The 21,038-nt window shown below is 33.4% G+C and overlaps 1 protein-coding gene across 5 annotated transcripts; it reads right to left on the bottom strand.

Annotated features, from left to right (window-relative positions):
- Positions 1-354: 354 nt before the first annotated feature.
- LOC106066695 (uncharacterized) lies at positions 355-20,900 on the bottom strand. 5 transcript variants are annotated; one of them, XR_008775103.1, is made up of 12 exons: positions 20,705-20,877; positions 19,086-19,296; positions 18,177-18,329; positions 17,032-17,174; positions 13,994-14,134; positions 12,100-12,248; positions 11,037-11,135; positions 6,579-6,732; positions 4,410-4,516; positions 2,354-2,478; positions 1,363-1,687; positions 355-1,322 (listed from the first exon to the last, which is right to left on the bottom strand). XR_008775103.1 is itself a non-coding variant. In XM_056013044.1 (11 exons), the coding sequence occupies exons 2-11, from the start codon at positions 19,290-19,292 to the stop codon at positions 1,676-1,678; spliced, it is 1,290 nt and encodes a 429-aa protein (XP_055869019.1). In that variant the 5' UTR covers positions 19,293-19,296; positions 20,810-20,900; the 3' UTR covers positions 355-1,675. The 5 variants fall into 5 exon arrangements, 4 of the variants coding, with proteins under 4 accessions (XP_055869019.1, XP_055869018.1, XP_055869020.1 ...); XM_056013044.1 differs by having other exon boundaries at positions 355-1,687; positions 20,810-20,900; XM_056013043.1 differs by having other exon boundaries at positions 355-1,687; positions 20,763-20,893.
- Between the last annotated feature and the right edge of the window lie 138 nt (positions 20,901-21,038).

Genomic DNA, 21,038 nt, shown 5'->3' on the forward strand with positions numbered 1-21,038 from the left:
TTGGTTCAATAGGCACCAGGATTTCTTACTATCTTGAAAAAAAAAGTTATTGTACAGTTAATAATTTTGGGTCTAAAGTACATTAGTCTACTTAACCTCAAGGGTGTTTGTGTGTGGCCAGGATAAGATAAGTTTTATAAACAGCACAAAGCATGCTCAAGAATATGTTCCAGTCTTGAGAATACAAATGTTATTGGCACAGTTAGGCCTAAAATATGACTCTATTTAACTTTGAAGTTTCTCATGCTTAACAATGTTGGGTTCAATAACTTGTCAGCTAGGCTCCAGAACATGAGACACATGTTGCTGTTTTATTAATAAAATTTCAGCCTTAAGAAAAAAAAAAAGTCAAAGTAAAAATGAACATTATTTTATTATTACATAAAAAAAAAATAGAATACATTATCTGCTAGATTGAAAAAGTGCAGACCCTAAACGTTTGTTTATTTCAATTTTCTAAATCAAAACTTGTAAGCTTTTCATCAACAATAGCATTTGTTTTAAATGTTTAAAGAATTAAATTCAACAAATGTTCTTTTTTTTTTTGTTTCAAATGTAAAAAAATGTTAAGCTTAATATAAATTCATGATTTATAATGTATTTAGCAATCAGAAAAAAAGTATTTCTTCATGTTCGTTTAATTGTGGCAATAACTTGCTAGCATTTGAATGCATCAGATTACATTTGGTATAGCAATAAAAATATAATTCTGTAAATAACTTTAACAAACTTTGTAAAGTGCAATAGAAAAATAATACATGGATTTGTAAAAAATTCAGCCAAAAAGCTTTCAAATGTAAACACATTGTAATAAATAGTTCTTTGATATCACACACATTTGAAAATATCACAATTGATTTCAGCTGTATGTATTTATTTACATATATATTATGGAGTTTACTTTTTAAAACCACTTAGAATGGAAACAAAATAGTTTGGAAGCTGACAGTATGAATAATAGTTTTTATTTTTATATCAACAAATTTATATTCAAAGTTTATGTTGTTAAAATTAGTTGTTTTAAACTTAATTATACATTTTCCATTTGGAAGCTCATTTTATTTTCAATTTTTTGATGGACCTACTAATATGTACTTATTAATTGCTCAGCATTTCAATATTGAGACAGTTTGAACTAACAGTATATGCAAAAAAAAAATTACAATGTAATGGCCTACTGAAAACAGCATGAGGCCCAAAAAATAAAGATGGCTTGGCTACATTCACGTCTGTCATAGGCCATTCAACAATTCAAATATTTATATAGTGGACAAAAAGAAGTCAAGCTTAAGTTACTTGAGCCCAAATGTATACAAAGTTACCTTTTTAAAAATGTTTCTGACAAAATGTATGCAAAGTTACCTTCTTAAATATCTTTCTGACATAATCAAACAAAGAAAAAGGAGCTTGCTTTGGCGCATCAATATAATGACTTTGTAAGTACTTTTTAACAAGGTAACTTTAATAGTATTTACTAATAAGATAATTTTGAAAGTACTTTCTAACATTGATTACAGCATATTCATAGAAATAGGGTAGGTAAAACATATTGACTGTACAGCAGCATTTGGGACCCATAAAAATGTGTTTTGGTCAGTAGAACAATTCTTACTGTAGTTGTATCACACTTCACAACAAATCCTTTGGACACTTGCACTTATGTTCTAAAGTTCCTTTATTTCTTTTTCTGGCATACATAAAAAAAAATAGTTTAGTTTTAAATTAAACAAATTTCAAATGAAGATAAATATACATAACATCTGAAAGAGTCAGAAAAAAACAAATGTTTGAACATAAACTTTTACTTTAAACCAGCTACAGTCACTCAGTGTTACATCTAGAGGTCACTTCTGCTAGTATGATATGAATCTAGTTAATATATATCCTTAAATCAGGACTGTCATCCTGGGTCTAAATGAGGGTCTGATTTCAGAAGAAAATCCAAAAGTTGCCAATTTAAAAAAAAAGGAAATGAAAATGCTTGAACATAGCATTGCAAAAAGGTCATTGAACAGAGCCACATACAACATTTCAGCAAGGTCTCTACAGAGCCTCATATAACACCTCAAAAGGGTCTCTGTATAGAATTTAAAGGAGCTGCTAAAGGGAGAAATGTTAGATGGGATTCCCCTTGGGTTACTAAAGAGTAGATGAAGTTTTATATCAAAGCTAGCGCAGTTTATAATCAGATGAAGGTACATCAGATGCCCTAAAGATGTCAAAATAGATGTTTTATATCAAAGCTAGCACTGGCTACAATCAAATGAAGGTACATCAGATGCCCTAAAGATGTCAAAATTTCAGCTTAAAAAGTGGTGTACACCTTTGTAACTTGGAACCTATAAACATTTACCTTTTTTCCTTTTTTTCCTTTTCTTTTTCCTTTCTTTTTCAAGCCACTTCCCAACTTGACAATAGCATTGAAAGTGTCTGCAGTCATCTTGTGTATTGTACGAACCTTACAGGCTCCAAGTTTAGCTGAAATAAAGTGCAAAAATATCATTTAGTATGGTTTTGAATAGATTTATTTAATAATAATCCTAGGATAATAACATTTTTTAAATAAAAGTTTTTCTTAAATGCTTCCTTAAGTTTAAGAGTTTAATGCTTTAAACCTATTTAAGATGATTGTATAGTAAAACTTTGGTCTGAATCTCATTCTAAATACACTAAAATTTGTTTTTACTGCATGTTTTTCAAAAAGAATCAAATATTTAGATTTGAGCATGAAGTATTGAAATGGTATCACTAATGATTTAAATCACTGGTCCCCTTCAAACCCCTAAATTTCTCGTATTTTGCTTCGAGCACCATGCCCTGGAAAACTACTTCAGCTTGTGGACAAAACCATGCAAGGAGGTAGTGATAGCAAGGCACCACTGGGCCAAAGACCTTAACTAAGGTCACTGTCCAGGGCAGAAGCGTTCCAAGTTGGACTACAACAGTCACATGTTCAGAACCAAGGTGAACCATCTAATTGGAGGTACTCGGCTGAGGTCAGCCATGGAGAGGGATGGGCAACGCCATGCAAATATCAAGCCCTCGTTACACCACATGAGTTTATGTCCAATAGACTATAAGAGATAGGCGAGGTGGTGATGAAGCTGAACGATGAAATCACAAACACAGAGGTTCCAAATATGACTTCATTGTATTAACATAGGAAGATGAATGATATAAAGACTCAAACAAAATCAATAATAACAAACTTGGAAAACATGTGAACACACTGATCAATAGATCAAAGGGAGGAAACACAAAGAAAACAAAACAACACACAATCCTCTTCAGTCTGGAGCTAAATATATAACGGTATACACATACATACACACCTATATGGAACAAGTTTGCCCAAGCAAACTGAGGCAACATTAAAATCAAAAGAGCCCTGGTATGACAGCTCAAGAAAATTGTGACTGTCTCATGCATGTTGTCAGGAGCATGGTGAACACAAGGGGAAATTCCTAAACTAATAATAGCAGTCTAGAAACTACAAAATTATTCTGATAACTTCTGGAAATTTAAATTTGAGGTTTCTAGATATAGTGAAGGGGTAAGATTTAGAAAGTGGTCAGTCGATGAATTGTAGTTCAAATGTAGAAGTACTTCATCTTTTGTTAAAAATGCATTTTAGTGACGTGTCATTATTTTATTTAGAGAAACTTTTTTCCCTGTGTAATAAGTTCAAGTTCTCATAGTCTCGCTGAGTTTCTGTGTCCTACATAATAATCAGGAGGGATTCCCTCACATTGTAGAATCAGAGGAAATGAGAGGGCCGACAATTTGCCGAAGCTAAGAATGCTTTTAGAGCCACAAGAGAAGCCACAAACATACACGAGTGTGAAAGTGGGAATTTGTGAATGCATCAAGTCCAAGTGGTATGAAAGCTATGACTATTTTAAAATGGGACGGGAAGTCTGGAAAGTTCTCAAATGCTCAAACAGGAAGGACGAATGGTGGCAGCTAGACAGAATGAATCAGGCAACTTTAGAACAATTTCGCACTGGACACTGCCTGAAAGGAGCCTACTTCACTGTGATCTGAGAGAATCATGATCCCAGATGTAGATACCTGGACCATGCTGTAAGGGATTAATCCCAGTACAGAGTTTTAGTGCATGGAGACTTACAAATGGTGGGAAACACAAAGTTGTTCAATCCGACATTTTCAATACATGTGACAGTGATTGTGTTCTAGAACTTTATACTAGCTAGTTTATAAATAGCCACAAGAAGAATAACAAAACTATTTGAAAAAAACTCATTACAGTTGAAACAAAATAAAGTTCTATTACTATATAGCTACTTATGAACTATGGGATAGACATTTTAACATTTTCCACTCAATGTCCTCATAGGATACACCATAAAAGAAAACAAAAACTTTTGACATGTGCTGATCTAACCAACCTTCTTTCCTAGCAGTGAGTCCTTCCAAAATCTCTCGGCCTCCGAGCTCACCAATAGAGTTGTCTTCCAGATCTAATTCCACAAAACACTTTGAGTTCATTAACAGCCTGAATGAAATTATAAGTCACAGGAGTAAATGGAACCAATAGACAGAGGCAGTAATACACCTACATAAAAATATTTGTCTGTATCTTTTTATTGCCTCATTAATTTGTGCAGCGACTCTGAATCATCTCATAGAATGAGTTGAAAGCCTGGGCATTAGTTATGGTCGGAAATATGTTGCCCTGTAACACTATGGTTTGGTGGAGAATCACGAGAAATGTAAAATATATTGTTTTAAGTAAAATAGGGGACTTCACAAGGTTTATCAATGGGGTACTGGTCACCTGATAGGACAGACTACGTGATGAGAAGGAACCGCATGCTCAGTAAGAGTCTGCGCCATGTTCTGAGAAGAGATAGATGTGTTAGGTCTGTGGCTTTGAATGTTTTATATTGTGTATTCATGTTGGAATTGTAAATGTTTGAGAAACACATTGGAGAACTGATTCATGTTATTGATGGCTGAGATTGCCTACTTGTAAACTATTATTTTATTCAATAAATGTGAGTCTGCAACATTGGAGTTAGTGCTATTTTATGTGTCTTGTGGTTGAAGTACACAGCAAGCTTAATAAGAGTACACTAGAAAGTCATGAAGATATAAGTATTTGATTAATAAGACAAGAACTATACATCAATACCAGAAGAGGTATTAACAACACACTAATCCAGTAACACCAATAGAATTTAGGTGTTACATGCCCACAATGCAGTTCCCCCCCCCCTCCCCCCCCCCCCCCATCCATGCAGCTGATGAACAGGAAGTGCCTTTACAGTTTGGGATCAGCAGTGTCGCACTACCAGGGTGTAGCCCAAGCTGCCTAAGGGTGATCAGCGCCTGATTTTTTTTCTCAGGGTCGATTCCAATTTTGTGTATAGCTGCAAGGCAGCAAATGTTTGAATTCTGAGTTTTCCTTCTTCATGGTAGCTAGTCAAGGCTAAGGAGCCCCTCCTGCCCAAAGCTTACTGGTTTAGGCACCTGTTACTCACCTTTGCCCCTTGTCAGTGATAACACTTCTACCAGATCCATTATCTGAACCACACGTGAAGGCCAGAAGTTAAACAAGATTTTAAATATTGCACTATTAGACTGATCTATTTAGATTTTTTTTATTATTGCACAGTTTTAAACACTGCCATTTACGTTTTGGTAAGAGATTGCAGAATTTTTAATAACTGAAATCACAAAAATGAAAACCTAGATGCGTCACAAGTTTAAGCATGTAATAAATAAAATGATTTATTATATTTAAAACATTTGTATAAGTACAACTCAAGTCATATTTAGAACACTTTCTTTTCTTATACAGTGTGACATTCCAAGGAGGTCAGTGTGAAGTCCTAGCTTTACGTAAATGTTGTGCTAACTTAGCTAATGTTATGGAACAGTTCTGCAGACAAATAAAGAAATATTCCATGAGAACCTTGTCCAGTGAAATACAACCAAAAACACAGACAAAAATTGCTGAGTTTTTTTTTTATGACATCATTGAAGAATTAATTAACAATGTTAGGAGCATCAGATCTAAATGTCACACAAGAGGCAGTGATGACTATCAATATGTTTCTATTTCTAAAAATAAAATGCAGTTCAAAAACGAATAAACAAGTTATTGAAAAGACCTTAAGATCTATCAGGCACTGATCCCACTCTTTTTCAGCTGTCCTAATAAAGTAGGCTACATGTAACAGTCCAAAATGCATACTACATGGCCAGGCAGCCATCCTTAGGTTGCAGATTGTTGTATAGGTTACACTTAACTAACCTAAGTTACCCATGACTTCTGAAATAATGAAACATTAATTTTCTGGCACTGCCATTGAATCTATTTTGCGTAATCCCACATGAGTGCAAAATATTAAATATGAACTTTGACAGCTGAGAGTAATTCAGTGTGAGCTCTATTTCTTTCAACAAAACCAAAATAACAAAGAAACTTTTGTAAGCAACAACTTTTGGGAAACTATCGTTGATTTTCTTATTAAAGACCATGAAACATTCTAGTTAGTTCTAAAGAGAGAGAGGTATGTGAAATGTTAAGATATGAATGTTCTAGAACTTACTTCTTAAAAAGTCTCATGCAGATTATTGGAGCCAGCTGTCCACTGTCACCATAGCCATCAATTCCATTATCTGCTAAGTGAAGCTTGTTAAGCCATGGTCCCACAGGTGGTGGGCCTTTGGGAGCTCTCTTCTTTTTCTTCCTTTTGCCTTTCCCTAAAAAAAATAAAATGCAAATCTTAAAGTTGTTAAAAATATAGCAGCAGCAGAATAGGATGTATAACTAATAAAATGAATATTTATAGATTCATTTTTTAAAAGAAAATGCTTGGAACTATAAATAAAATCAAGAAAGGAAAAAAATTATAAGAGAGAAAAGAAACAAAAATAATTTCAGCATGATATTATAGAGCGCCTCTGAGACCACCAAGCTCTGACATTAGTTGGGGAAAAGTAAATGTGGTTGTGCTGGCCACATGACATTCTCATTAACCACTGAAACAGATGACCTTTACATCATCTGTTCTACAGACCTCATGGTCTGAAAGGGGAACTTTAGTCTAATATTTTGATGAATGAAATTAATGCACATGAATATTAAAAAAACAAAAATGTGTTAAACACAAATGTAATGCTGACAATGTTTTGAGCAAGAAAGTCCCTTTACATTTTAATAATCCCATAACACTGACATATTGGATGACATCATGCCTGCATCACATAATATATAATCAACTCCTAATGGAAAATTTCAATGACTTTGGTAGCCATCAACTTCTAATTTTCAATAATTTTCCTGATATATAGTCATCAGAATTATCACATCTTTTTGTTCTGATTTATTTTTTTCATGATATGTGGCAAAATATGCAGGTAGCAACTGGGTTTGTGTAGTCTTGTGAAACACTGCACTCATCCTTAATCTTCAGAATTGAAGACATTTTCTTTATTATTATTAAAGTCTCAGACGTTCCTTCTATGATGTAGATTATTAAGTACCAACCCAAACCTCCAGCAGGATGCTAATGATGAAAGCGTGTAAGGTTCAAACTATGGGCCATTTTCATGACAGTTCAAAGCCTATACCACAAAACCATGAAACATCAGATTTTTAATTAAAGTTAAGCCTGTACATTTCATATTGTTTTTTAATTATTTGTATGTGGCATTCATCAAGATTACTTTGACTGTTTTTTTTTCTTTTGATGTTCTGCCCTCTTTCACTCCTTATGTACTTTTTATGTAATTACTTTCTCTACATTTGTTAATGGTTTGAAAAACAAGGGAGGGAACTCAAGAAAATGCAATACAGATTATAAAGAAAATGCAGCAAAATGAGTCCTCCAAACACAGGGACTTTGCATTGAGATGAATGTACAGATTAAGAAACACACAATTAGATATTCTATTTATTGAGATGGATTCCCAAGTGGTCCAGGAGCATTGCCATTCTTAAAGACTAGACAAGAGGGAAATTTTAAGTGTATAATCAAGTAAAAATCTGCAATAAAGATATATGGTTTGTCCAAAGCATGGATTTTTTAATGGGCCTTTCAAGCAAATTAATTTTTCTTGTGTACATTTAATACACATGTTTTAAAGATAATTAAATCTTAGCCCAAACCTTCTGCAGGATGATTGGAGATGGCAGAAGACAGAGTTCAAATCTTGGACAATACCAAACTTCAGACCATATACCACAAGACCAGGAATCTCTTAATATTATTGTATGTAATTAATATGCAGTGAATTCATTCTGTGTCCAGAAAAGCTCTCATTTCTAAAGATGACACATCATTCCTAGGGTTGGAAAAAGCCTCCAGATGAAGTGCTATCAAAGTATTCATACGCCTCCAGATGAAGTGCTATCAAAGTATTCATACGCCTCCAGATGAAGTGCTATCAAAGTATGCATACGCCTCCAGATGAAGTGCTATCAAAGTATTCATACACCTCCAGATGAAGTGCTATTAAAGTATGCATACGCCTCCAGATGAAGTGCTATTAAAGTATGCATACGCCTCCAGATGAAGTGCTATTAAAGTATGCATACGCCTCCAGATGAAGTGCTATCAAAGTATGCATATGCCTCCAGATGAAGTGCTATCAAAGTATTCATACACCTCCAGATGAAGTGCTATCAAAGTATGCATATGCCTCCAGATGAAGTGCTATTAAAGTATGCATACGCCTCCAGATGAAGTGCTATTAAAGTATGCATACGCCTCCAGATGAAGTGCTATCAAAGTATGCATATGCCTCCAGATGAAGTGCTATCAAAGTATTCATACGCCTCCAGATGAAGTGCTATCAAAGTATTCATACGCCTCCAGATGAAGTGCTATCAAAGTATTCATACAATGAAACAGAAACTGTTCAAAACTTCAGGCACCAACAAAACTTCCAGTAGTTCTCAAGTACATACATACTAGGGGTGCACCGGATAGTACTTTTTGATATCCGGCCGGAGCCGGATATAACCGGATAGTACAATTACATATTCGGCCAGAGCCGGAGCCGGATACCTACATGACTCAAACAGCTCGTTTTACTGAAGTTTTTGCAAATCTTCTATATAACATACCTATATTCATATTATTTTGTTATTTACTTTCTTACTTTAAACTCTATCACTGATTGATAAATTAAAATGAACAGCATTTTTTTTGTACAGATATGCTTATCATAAACTAATCTTTGTAACATGAGATGGTGTGTGCGTATGTATTGTAAAGTAGAATGTGGGATAACTCATGTAGAATATATAAACATATATGTAACTAATGTAAATCTTTCAAAGGTAAAGTTCACTCTTGGTTTTATAGCGTAAATCTTTCTTAAGTACAATCTAAGTTGTATTGTGGGTAGATGTTTGTGTTCATGTATTTGACACCATCAACTTGTTAATAGGCTCGTGTTTTAAAGGCCACAAACCGCTTCTGGTTTGTATCTAATACAGATAATGGCTTAGTAAATATCTTAAGTACAGCAAATTTGCAGCCGTATGCTGGCCATTAAATTTTGTACAATGCAAAACATAGCTGCTTCGGTCAAATGACTCATTCAACCAATGGGCAGTTAAACCAAAATATGATTTGGTGGTATTATCAGCTGTCCAAGTGTCCATTGAGAAAGCGATGCTTTTAGCATCAGATAGCATTTCACGAAGCTTTGAGGAAATATTGTCGTAGATATCTGGAATAACACGTTCTGTAAAATATTTGCGACTAGGCACAGTGTATCTTTTCTCCAGTACTTTTAAAAGTCCAATAAATCCAGGCTTCTCAACTAATTGATAAGGTTCCATGTCAGTTGCAATCATCTTTGCTATGGCCAAGTGAATGCGTTTAGCATTATCACTATTAATATCCCACAATTTAGCTTTGTCTAAGACCTCTTTAATCCCTGGTTGCTGCTTGTGTGTGAGGCTTGACGAATCACTGGAGCTCGTAGACGTACTGGCACAGGCAGTGATATTACTTGATGCTGATTTCAATGCAGTCATTTCGTTGAATAAGTCTGGGTGTTTCGAGCTTTTAAAATGTGCCAGACATCGCTGCTACGTATGTAATACGAATTTATAATGTAAAGTCTAGTCCACCCCCCCCCCACCCCCCAATAACAAACCTAGTTCCCTCGTGTGACCTAAGTAAACAAACTCAGTTCCCTTGAAAGGTGTGACCACTAGAGAGTGTCAATACGCTGACATTAAACCTACGTCCATCGTATCTGACTTGGGGTTACCTGTCAATCACTGAAGTCAATGTGATGGGCTAAACAAATAAAAGGGGAAGGGAGTTGTTCATCTAGAAATATACCTGGTTACATTAGAGGTGTGGCTCTTGTAGTCCAGCCCCCACCCTAATAAAGATTAACTACTAAGTAAACAAACTCAGTTCCCTCGAAAGGTGTGACCACTAGAGAGTGTCAATACGCTGACATTAAACCTACGTCCATCGAATTTAACTTGTGGTTACCCACCCATAAAAAACTCAATGTGATGGGCTAAACAAATAAAAGGGGGTGGAAGTTGTTCATCTCTACCTCTGGAGATATACCCGCACAGCTAGACAGACGTCTGGTCAGCACGACGTAGTCAAGGAATGTAGCATTTTAACATGTTAACTAACTTACTCAAAGGTCAAGACAAATTGAAAAAAGTGCCAGCCATTGCTGCTCTGTATGTAAAGCGCATTTATGATGTAAAGTTTCATCTCTATTTATATTAAGTTATTAACATGCCTTGTCTTTATAATAAACGAAGTTTGGTGCATATTCATAATGGCTCTATTTTTAAGCACATTATTTTGTTTTCATATAAGCATTAATACATTCTATAACAGACAGTAATGGAACGAGGTCCACTTTATGCATATTAAATAGGTGTATTTTTTACTATCCGGTTTACTATCCGGTAGTGATATCCGACCGGAGCCGAATAGCACCGGATAGTAAAAAATGCCGGATATTCGGAAGAAGCCGGAGCCGGAGGGACTATCCGGTGCACCCCTAATACATACCCTTTTTTTTCTTTTTCTTTCCTTTTTCTGTCTGCGAGGTCACTTCTGTCTCACTTCCAACACTTGCCTCAGTTCCACTCTCATATCTCTTGATTCTTTCTAGAGCCAAAAACCAAAAAGGATTTTAATAGGGACATTTATAGTTACTTTCTTACACTGAAATTGCTATTTTTGTTTTGTGACTAATTGAACCATTATCATTATAATTTTTATTATAAAAGTAATGCATTTTTTTAGGCAACTCAGTATCTCATAAAATACTTTTAAAAAGTATTCTTTCATTTTGTACTTTCTTGAGACATCATACTGTATTTTCTTGAGACATCATACTGTATTTTTTTGAGACATCATGATACATATTTTAAAACTAAAATTGTCAATATTTAAATATTTTGGAAAAAATGTACACATTGTTTGGTGACAATATATAGATCACAAGGTTCAACAAGTTTAGGATTATGTGTAGTTGTGTTTAAATGGAAAATATCACTAAATAGTGTTATCATTTGTTATTGTCTGGATATTATAATTATTTTTGGCAACACAGACAGGAAAAAGCATAATTTCCCTTTTATTGAGACTAATGAGACTAAATAGCAGTCTAAAATCTACAAAATTAATCTGGAAATATAGTGTAAATAATGATATATAAAAAGTAAAACACCCCTTTCAAACCTTGTGATCTATAGGGCAGATGATTTAAAAGTGATTTTCTGTAATGAGGATGTCATGTGGCCTACAGAATGACCCTATACTGTATATTTCAATGTTTGTAAGGTGCTATAAAATAAGTTTTTGTCCTCCCCCTTTAACAAAAACATACAGATATAACATTACATATATAACATTACAGATATAACATTACAGATAAAGCATTACAGATATAACATTACAAATATAGCATTACAAATATAACATTACAGATATAACATTACAAATATAACATTACAAATATAACGCTACAGATATAACATTACAGATATAACATTACAGATATAACATTACAGATATAACATTACAGATATAACATTACAGATATAACATTACAGAAGAAAAATTCTACCTAAATTTGCCTGTTCAATTTTTTCTTCCTCCAGTCTCTTGGCTTCCTCTTCCCTTTGGTAAGCTTCCAGCTCTGCTTGATCTACCAACAATTTGATCAGCTCTATTGCACCTTCAGTCTGAAGCTCATTTCCATCCAAGTAAAGTTCACTGTTCAAATAAACAATGAAAGCAAGTAAAATACTTTTTTTTCAATAAGACGATTCCTCCTTTATACAGCTATAATGGCTGCCTGGTTGTGCGGTTTTGCACGCTGGAATGTTGTTTGGATTTATCGATGGTCCCGGTTCAAAACCCTGCCTGCTCCCATCCCCATCGTCCTGCGGGAGGTTTGGACTAGGAAGTAAACTATCTTCAACTCTGAAGGAACATCCAAATATGTAAAACATTTAACAAAACAAACATAAAAGGATTATTTGGCTGTTAATAACTAATGAATGTTAGATTAAAACAAACAAAACAACGCAAAAAATATCCCGGCTAAGTGAATATAAAATTTATTTTGATATTTGATTTTATAAAATTCTAATGATATGCCTATAGAACCAGTGTATGGCAACCTAAGTGTATGTGCTGTATGCATATACTGTTCACTAGCCTGGTGATGGTGGCATGGTGGCCAAGTGGTAAAATACTTTGCTACCAAACCAAGTGGTCTAGAGCCTGAATCTCAGTGATGGATTTTTTAAATATCCTTATGGGTACCTGACTTAAGTTGGAGGAAGTCAAAGTCATTAGTTGTTGTACTGGCTGACACCCAAAGCTAACAGTCAGCCGTGGAAACAGATAAGCTTCACATTATCTATTATCCTATATATTGTAAGTGTAGTAGTAGTAGGTCCCTTTAATCCTGATGGCAGTATGAGAGTGTTGAATACTCAGTTGTTGGGTTGTAGCTCCTAACAGCTAGTCCAACTAAAACAGTGTAAGTGTCTTATAGTCTTAATGTAGAGCTTCAAATAAAACTTGAAAAAAAAATTCTTTTTAAACATAACTAGAAATAAATATACACATCTTTCAACTTCAATGTAGGTGTATGTAGAAATACAAATAAAATAATGATACTTTAAGCAAGATATCACTAAAATACAAGTTTTTTTTCTGTCCTACGTCTCTCAATTGTTCCTCTTCTCTTTAACATTCACCCCATATATATTAACCTTAACATTCACCCCATATATATTAACCTTAACATTCACCCCATATATATTAACCTTAACATTCACCCCATATATATTAACCTTAACATTCACCCCATATATATTAACCTTAACATTCACCCCATATATACTAACCTTAACATTCACCCCATATATATTAACCTTAACATTCACACCATATATATTAACCTTAACATTCACACCATATATATTAACCTTAACATTCACACCATGTATATTAACTTGAATTATAACAGACCACCTTGTGGTTTTATCAGAATCCATTCAGCCAACACAACCAGACCATCCACCCATTTTATTCATCGTTACCAGAAACAGGCTTAAACACTCCGTAACAGACAGCATATGTTGTGGGAAGTTAAGTTCACTATCAGACCTTGTGTTCTATAGGGCAGATGATGTGAAGGTCATCTGTTTCTATTCTATGGCCCAAGGTTTACGAGGGTGTCATATGGCCTGCATAATGACCAACCACCTTTACTTTTCCCCAACTAATGTCAGGTACCCACTAGAGCTGGGTGGATTTCAGAGGTGCCCTAAAGATTCTGAAATTAAAAATCCCAGTCTTCACCAGGATTTGAACATGGGAACCTCTAGTTGGGTAGCCAAGCAATTTACCACTCAGCCACCACACCTCCGCTGTGGAAAGATTATGTTTAAAAGCCTGATGCCAGTGTGAGAGAAAGTATATGAGAGACAATAATGTTCACCAACCTGATGGCAGTGTTGGACACAGTATGTCCCAAGTAGGTACCACTCTTTACTCCCAGATTACAATAGGACAAACTAAGAGATAGTAATGTAATGTTGCTAGCAAGCCCTGCACAGAGCAGCTTACATCCTTCATCACCAAATCTGTCAAATGAAAGATTTTTTTATAATAATCTAAATCAATACAAAAATAAAAGATAGATATAAAAAAAAAGTCTACACATAACATAATCAACATTAAATCTTGTACAAGCGAATGTAAGAGAGTCATGAGCAACTTCAAAATGTTCAGCTTTATAATACAGTTACAACATGAAAACATAGAAAAAAAATATATTGTTATAAGCCCGGTGGTGACACAGATGGGAGAAGTGCAGTGAGGTTTTTTTAGCCAACATTAATCGCCCCAGGCCAGCGACAAGTTGCCACAGCCAGCCGTGATGAGTGACAGTACATGACAATTCAGAACCATCTGTGTTGTAAACAGTACTCAGGCAAGTCAAGTCGAATGTAGTCATGTGATCAACCAGAATTGCCAAGTAACATTACACCAGGTTCTAGAAGGCCTATAGGAACCCTATATAAGAGCAAAGGTGTCAGAGTCAAGGCACTTCACATTTCCTCCCAATTTCACAAGAATGAGTGAGAGTCAAGAACCAGCATGGTGTGAAGTCAGTTCAGAACAAAGAATTGAGTACAACTCAAGGAAGAGGTGAAGAGCAAGTGAAGTCTGACACAACATTACAGAATGGCGGTGAAGTTTTTTGTACAGTCAGTGTAACGTTGTTGCAATTGTGCAGTACTGGCTGTGAGTTATTGGACATTACAGAGTTACATTACACTGGAGACCGGAGTTGTCAAGTACTTTGAATTGGCTATGTCGTGTAGTGCCGTTTGTAGAGAGCCTGGATAGTGAAAAATGTTACAATATATTTGTATTTTGTAACATGTTGCTAAAGTAAGGTACCCACCATTCACACATTAGTAGGGTTATATTTAAAAAAAACAACAACATAATATAAGCCAGAGTGATTATAATTGTGAACAAATTGTGAACTTTAGGACATGTAAAAAGTATTTAGTTGGAAAAAAAATCTGAACATACACAACCTTATTTACACAAGCTTAGTTACACTTCCTAATAAAAAGGGAAAATGCTGAATTTTTACTTTTCACAAAGTCAGCATTTTGATTAGGCCATGGCACAGCTAAGTTGCATATACATTTTTAAAGTAATCAGAAAGTTTATTTTCGAAATGAAAAAAAAAACAATAAATACTTATTTCGAGATCCATGGATAAGTAAGCTTAATAAACAGTTATTTGGTTTTATAGAGTTTTATAGACCCTACTGACCCTACTAAAGGCCAAATATTCAAGGAATAGATTTGGTTTTAATTTGAATTTATTCATTGTGTTCAGTTGGATGCTTTTCAATTCACCAAAGCAATACAGAGCTATCAAACAAAAAAACAAAATATAATTTTGAGAATTTGAATGAAATTAGCATTTTAAAAAAAAATTACACTTATTTGGTCAAGCCGCCCACTCATCATTTAGAGATTGAGAATTGTTTAATTGTTCTAAGTACATGTTAAGTAATAACTTAGTAGAATTTCAAGTTTTTAATTTCCTTATTTGGGAGAATCAGCCAAGAATAGTTAGAACTTTGGTTTTTATACCGATATTATGATGCTGCTATAAAGGTTTTATGTAAACATAACAATGATGTGTATACAAAAAAATAAATTAAAAGATAATCAAAATTTAAATGGACAAGCAGGTGAAACCATAACTGCCATATTGAAAAACATTTAAAAAATGAAAGGTTTATTAAATATTTTAAAGAATAATAAATATGAACATATTCTCTTACCAACCTTTGCTAGAAAATGAAGAAAAATGTATTCATGTATAGATTACTATAGACTATATTTCATCTATTTTTAAGGGAAACAGTCTAATTACTTAAATATTAATATTCAAAACCAGAGATGTCTGCTATATGTAAAAAAAATAAAAAATTCCTCTTTCAGACCTTGCGATCTTTGGGCAGATGATGTAAAGGTCATCCTTTTCTGTGGCCCACAGTTAACAAGGGTGTCATTTGGCCGGCACAATGATCAACCCCCTTTACTTTTCCCCAACTAATGTCAGGTACCCATTAGAGCTGAGTGGACACAGAGGCACTACATTATCTTTATTTATGAATGAAAGTTCATTTTCTTTTTAAAAAGGAATGTTTATTTACAAATGCTAAAAAAAGTGAGAAAACAATTAACATTTTATATTTTATAACCATAAATATTTAAGATGCCCATTCCTTTTTCTATTCATCATTGAACTATTTTTTTCAAATATATCCAAGATTGCTTATTAATTGACTGATGGATGAGTTACCTAAGACTAGCATGTTGTTGTTGTTTTAGTGCAACATTTATCTTGAACATAAATAAGAAAAGTTTTACATGTTTGGATGTTCCTATAGAGTTGAAGATAATCTTCATTTTTTTGTCCAAACCTCCTCAGGACGAGGGGGGTGACAGTGGGAAAGGTATGAACCCAGAACCATCTAGACAACCAAATGACATCCTATTAGTGATTAGAACCAATTTTTTTTTCATTTCTTTATAAATTTATAAAACAGTTGACATTTCTATCAACATCCTCACATTAAAAAATTGTAAGTTATGAATTGTGTGTCATCTAGACCTGGTATCTTAAAACTCATAGCTGATGCTTTTTTCTTTTAAATATATGTGCTACACATAGAATGTTAGATGGCTGCCTTTTGATGTGGTATGCCTTCCAGATTGTCATTTCGATGGTTCAAACCCATGCCTGATGCCATAACCTGCAATCCTGCAGAAGGTTTGGTTTAAGATGTAATACTCTTTATTTCTGAACAAATGTACAAGTCAAGATCTATGTTTAATAACTATTGTTTATACAAACATTCAACTGTGATTGTTTCTTGTTTATGTAGCTAACTCATTTTTTATAAAATCACTACAGTTGACTTCTCTAGGTATTATAACTTACTCATTGTAATCTAAAACCAATATTGTCATCTGCTCACAGAAAATCAAGGATCTGGCAAGTCTGGGAATAGTCTGACAATCAATCAGGCAATCCAAAAGTTCCAATAATCTTATGGGAAATATTGATTTCTCAAGAAGAAGAGCCTGAAATTTATAAAATAAGAAAAGACATAAAAGTGGTAATTTTTTTTTTTTAAATTTTTATTTCATTTATTAAATTTATGCTGGCTAAAAAAAAATGGTTATATTATTTTATTAAAAGTTTTGAAAATGCTGTGAAATGAATGTCAGTTTCATTAAATTTTAATTAATACCAAGGGAAAACTATAAGACAATGAAGGAGAGAGGTATAACACAAAAAGTGGAATATTCAGGTCAACAAGATGTAGCAAGCATTCATTGCTCCCCCACTCTCCACTGGCAAAAATTAATGCTTCTTTGTTTGTAAAATACTTTACTATCTTTCAGATGTTCCTACAGACTAAAATATTTACACCCGAGCCCAAGCCTCCTGTAGGACGATAAGGGGTGGCCGCAAGGAGGGTTCAAACCCAGGACTATTAAGGCCATTTAACAACAGTCAAGAGCATATACCACATGACCATTGCTAAATGAATTACAATGTACATCAGATCAAAGTACAAAATAACAAGTATTTTTCATCAAAGAAGTAGTGTGTGGTCTGCCATAATCGAAAAACTTGTTGTTTTTTTTCCCTCTCTCTGATATTCTGAAACATCCAAGCAGTGTCTTTGAGACAGAGCAAGTCTTATAAGACATTAGAAAAGAACATTCAACTTTCGTTACTTTATTTTGTAGTGGTGTTAAGTTTACTTTAGTTATTTAAGAATAGTATAAAATGTGTTAGCTAGTATATTAAAACAAACTATGAACGATTGTATACATTTAGTTAAAGGCACATATCTTATTCTAAATGCTAGGACTAATTCATACAATTGCTCCTTGTGTGCATTAGAGTAGGGAATAGGTTGCTGAAATCAGCCATGAAAATAAAAAACAAATGAGAGTTTAAGTATGTCTGACATACACAACTATATTAACACATAGATAAATGTAGGACATAACTACCTTCTATTTTGAAGGAATATTTGTAATTTATAAGATAAGTAAGAATTTCAGTATTACCAAATAAGCCATATCTTCATATGACATTAAATAATCCCATATGTGCAAGTCCTTGACATGTTTGTAACGTTCTTGTCTCAGAGCAGAAAGGAAAGGGTCAAGTAAAACTGGAAGGTCATTTTCTTTCACAACTTGGACAGATTCTAGAATGAACTTTTAAAACAAATGTGGAATATATGAAATAATAGACACAATATATGAAATCTTAAAATTTGCTCAGCTAATAACATGTATGTAACATTATCAGCAAAAAGTAAATGCTAATAAAAAATATTAAAGCCAAGCTAACTAGTCACTCGTAAAACAAGATTCACCTTCCTTAATGTACATCTAAATTTTTTAGAAATTAACTAAGTAATAGGAGAAAAACAGTCAGGAAATCTTGTCTGGTGCCATGACAGTCCAAAAGACTAAAGAAAAGGTGAGGGTGAAGCAACAGTTGCAAAAAGTAAGTGCAATAAATTATTAAAGTTAATGAGCTAGTCAAGTAGTGCCTCATAACAGCAAATCTACTTCATTTGCACTATTAATCTGCAAGTCATTTGACTGGCTTATCTTCTATATCTATCCTAATTATACAAATATAATAAGATCATCTACAGATCATGTGTGGTGCCCCAATGGTTCAACAAACTAAAGGACTATAACATTTTAAAATCTTTGTTTTTATACATTTTTAAGCATTTTCCAAGCATTAACAAATCAAAGCTCTTAATCTTTTACAATTTAGCCCACTTATTAATGAGAAAGTAAAAGAAATGTAATTGTTTCAATCTTTTCTGTAAATCAAATGTTTCATATCTAATCTTTGAAACCTAACTCTACTTTGTTTTAAAGTGTATTAAAAGTTTCATACCTAATCTTTGACACCTAGCTCTGCCTTGCTAACAGTCTGTTAAAATGACTCACCTTAGTAATAACTTTATTTTCCTCGGCTGCAGCTTTTAATAATTGTTTTATGCCAGGACACATCTGAGAGTTAGCCATGGAACAGTTTCTCTCATAGGTTTTTAGAAGCTTCTTGGAATCTCCGTCAGCCCCTAACACGTCTTTCTTAGCTTTGCTTTTACCTTTACCCTTTCCTTTGCCTTTTGTTTTCTTTTTGCCCTTAGGCATTTTCCTAATGAAAAAAAAAATATTTAAAAAATCAGAAACATCAGTAGATTTAGATTAAATCTTATATGATATTTATTAACATCGACTTTTAGTAAATCTAGATCTATAAAACAGATCCAAATCTACATTTAACAGTTATCCATTGTCATCTAAAAATAATATAATCTTAAAATTGTAATGTAATTTTTTTATTCTAGTCTAAGACCAAAAGTCAAGTTGAAGATATGTAATCTAGACTTTATATTTCAATATTAATGTATCTACATTTAAGACTTTATCTAGTCTAGACCTAGATAGATCTATAACTGTACTGACTATTATACTCAACTAAACTAGAATTTGAATTTTAACTCTTTAAAGTTTTACTCTAGTATCTAAAAAAATCTACTAGATCTATATCTAGTACTACTAGATCTAGATCTATAATATATAGAGATCCATATGTAGGCCTAGATATAATCTAGTTAAATCTAATGTACTTAATCATTAACTTATACTTATGCTTATTATAAATAGTCTTTCTCTTAGCAACTTAATGATCACAATAATTATTTACAATTTAAAAGTTTTTAGAATCAAAATTAGTATATTATATATAATATTAATAATACTCTAGCCTAGGCCTACATATGAATAACATAATATTAATATATAATAGGCCTAGTATATATATATATATATATATATAATTATTTAGAGATATAGTCAATATTACAATATATAGAGTCTAGATCTGCAATACACAATAGATACTAGATTTCTAGATTTAGATACTAAGATCTAGAATTAGTATAATTTTGTAATAAGTATTATTATAGATTATAATAGATCTAGACTAGAAGTAAGCTTCTTACTCTAACTAGTCTAACTCTAAGCTCTATATACAGCTAGAGGTTACTAGAGTTTAGAATGGACAAAGTCACTATAAGTATAAACATAATTGTCATAATCATGATAATGATGATCATGATGATAATCGATCATCATATGACAATGACATCACTAATTATAGTCTAGGGGGCCTATACTCTATGAGACTATGACTATCACTATCAGTAGTAACCCTGAGTAGTATCAGTATCATTATAATAACTATTACTCGACTTCGTGAGTGACACTCACACTCACAGTACTCATGCTAGTGACTGTCACTATCTCTATGAAGTAAAAAAAAAATGTGTCCCTGACTGAGTAACAACTCACTCTTTGTCACTCTTTATAAAGTTTATAGCTTATAGATCTAGATCATGATCTAACCCTAATGATTATCATTATGATCTAGTTAGTCTAGTAGAACTTCAAGTAGTCTAGTCTAGAAAAGTAAAAGTTAAAAGTTGTGAAGAGAGTTGACTCAGTTGAGTCGTCTCGAGAGAGTCAGTAAGAAGACCAAGTAAAAAAAGAGTAATAGTTACACTTTGACTTCACAGTACTAGATCTACTACTAGCTGTATCTACATAGCTATATCTAACGTAGTAATTTTAATAAATATAGATCTAGTTTAAATAAATAACATAACAGATCGTGAAAATTAACTAGAATCTTGAATAATCCGACATCTTGTTTGGTGTTGTCAATAGACCATTTTTAAACTTCAATTCCGGACACGCACTATTTTTTTTTTTAGCCAAGACCTATATATATTATTTAAATCTTGTCTGCGAGTCCGAAGATCAACGGGGAATACGTTTCCCCGTGACTACACAGTCCCAGCTGCGACCCACATATTTTTTGCCACCCCAGCGCTT

The sequence above is a fragment of the Biomphalaria glabrata genome, chromosome 15, assembly GCF_947242115.1.
Source record: "Biomphalaria glabrata chromosome 15, xgBioGlab47.1, whole genome shotgun sequence".
NCBI classification, from domain to species: Eukaryota; Metazoa; Mollusca; class Gastropoda; family Planorbidae; genus Biomphalaria; species Biomphalaria glabrata.

Excerpts from the sequence above, each read along its gene's own strand:
- LOC106066695 (XM_056013044.1), bottom strand. The coding sequence starts at position 19,292 with ATGCCTAAGGGCAAAAAGAAAACAAAAGGCAAAGGAAAGGGTAAAGGT. Across the intron at positions 17,175-18,176 it reads ATGAAGATATGGCTTATTTG|GCTCTTCTTCTTGAGAAATC; the intron begins GTAATACTGAAA and ends TATAAATTTCAG. Across the intron at positions 2,479-4,409 it reads ACTCACTGCTAGGAAAGAAG|CTAAACTTGGAGCCTGTAAG; the intron begins GTTGGTTAGATC and ends ACTTTATTTCAG.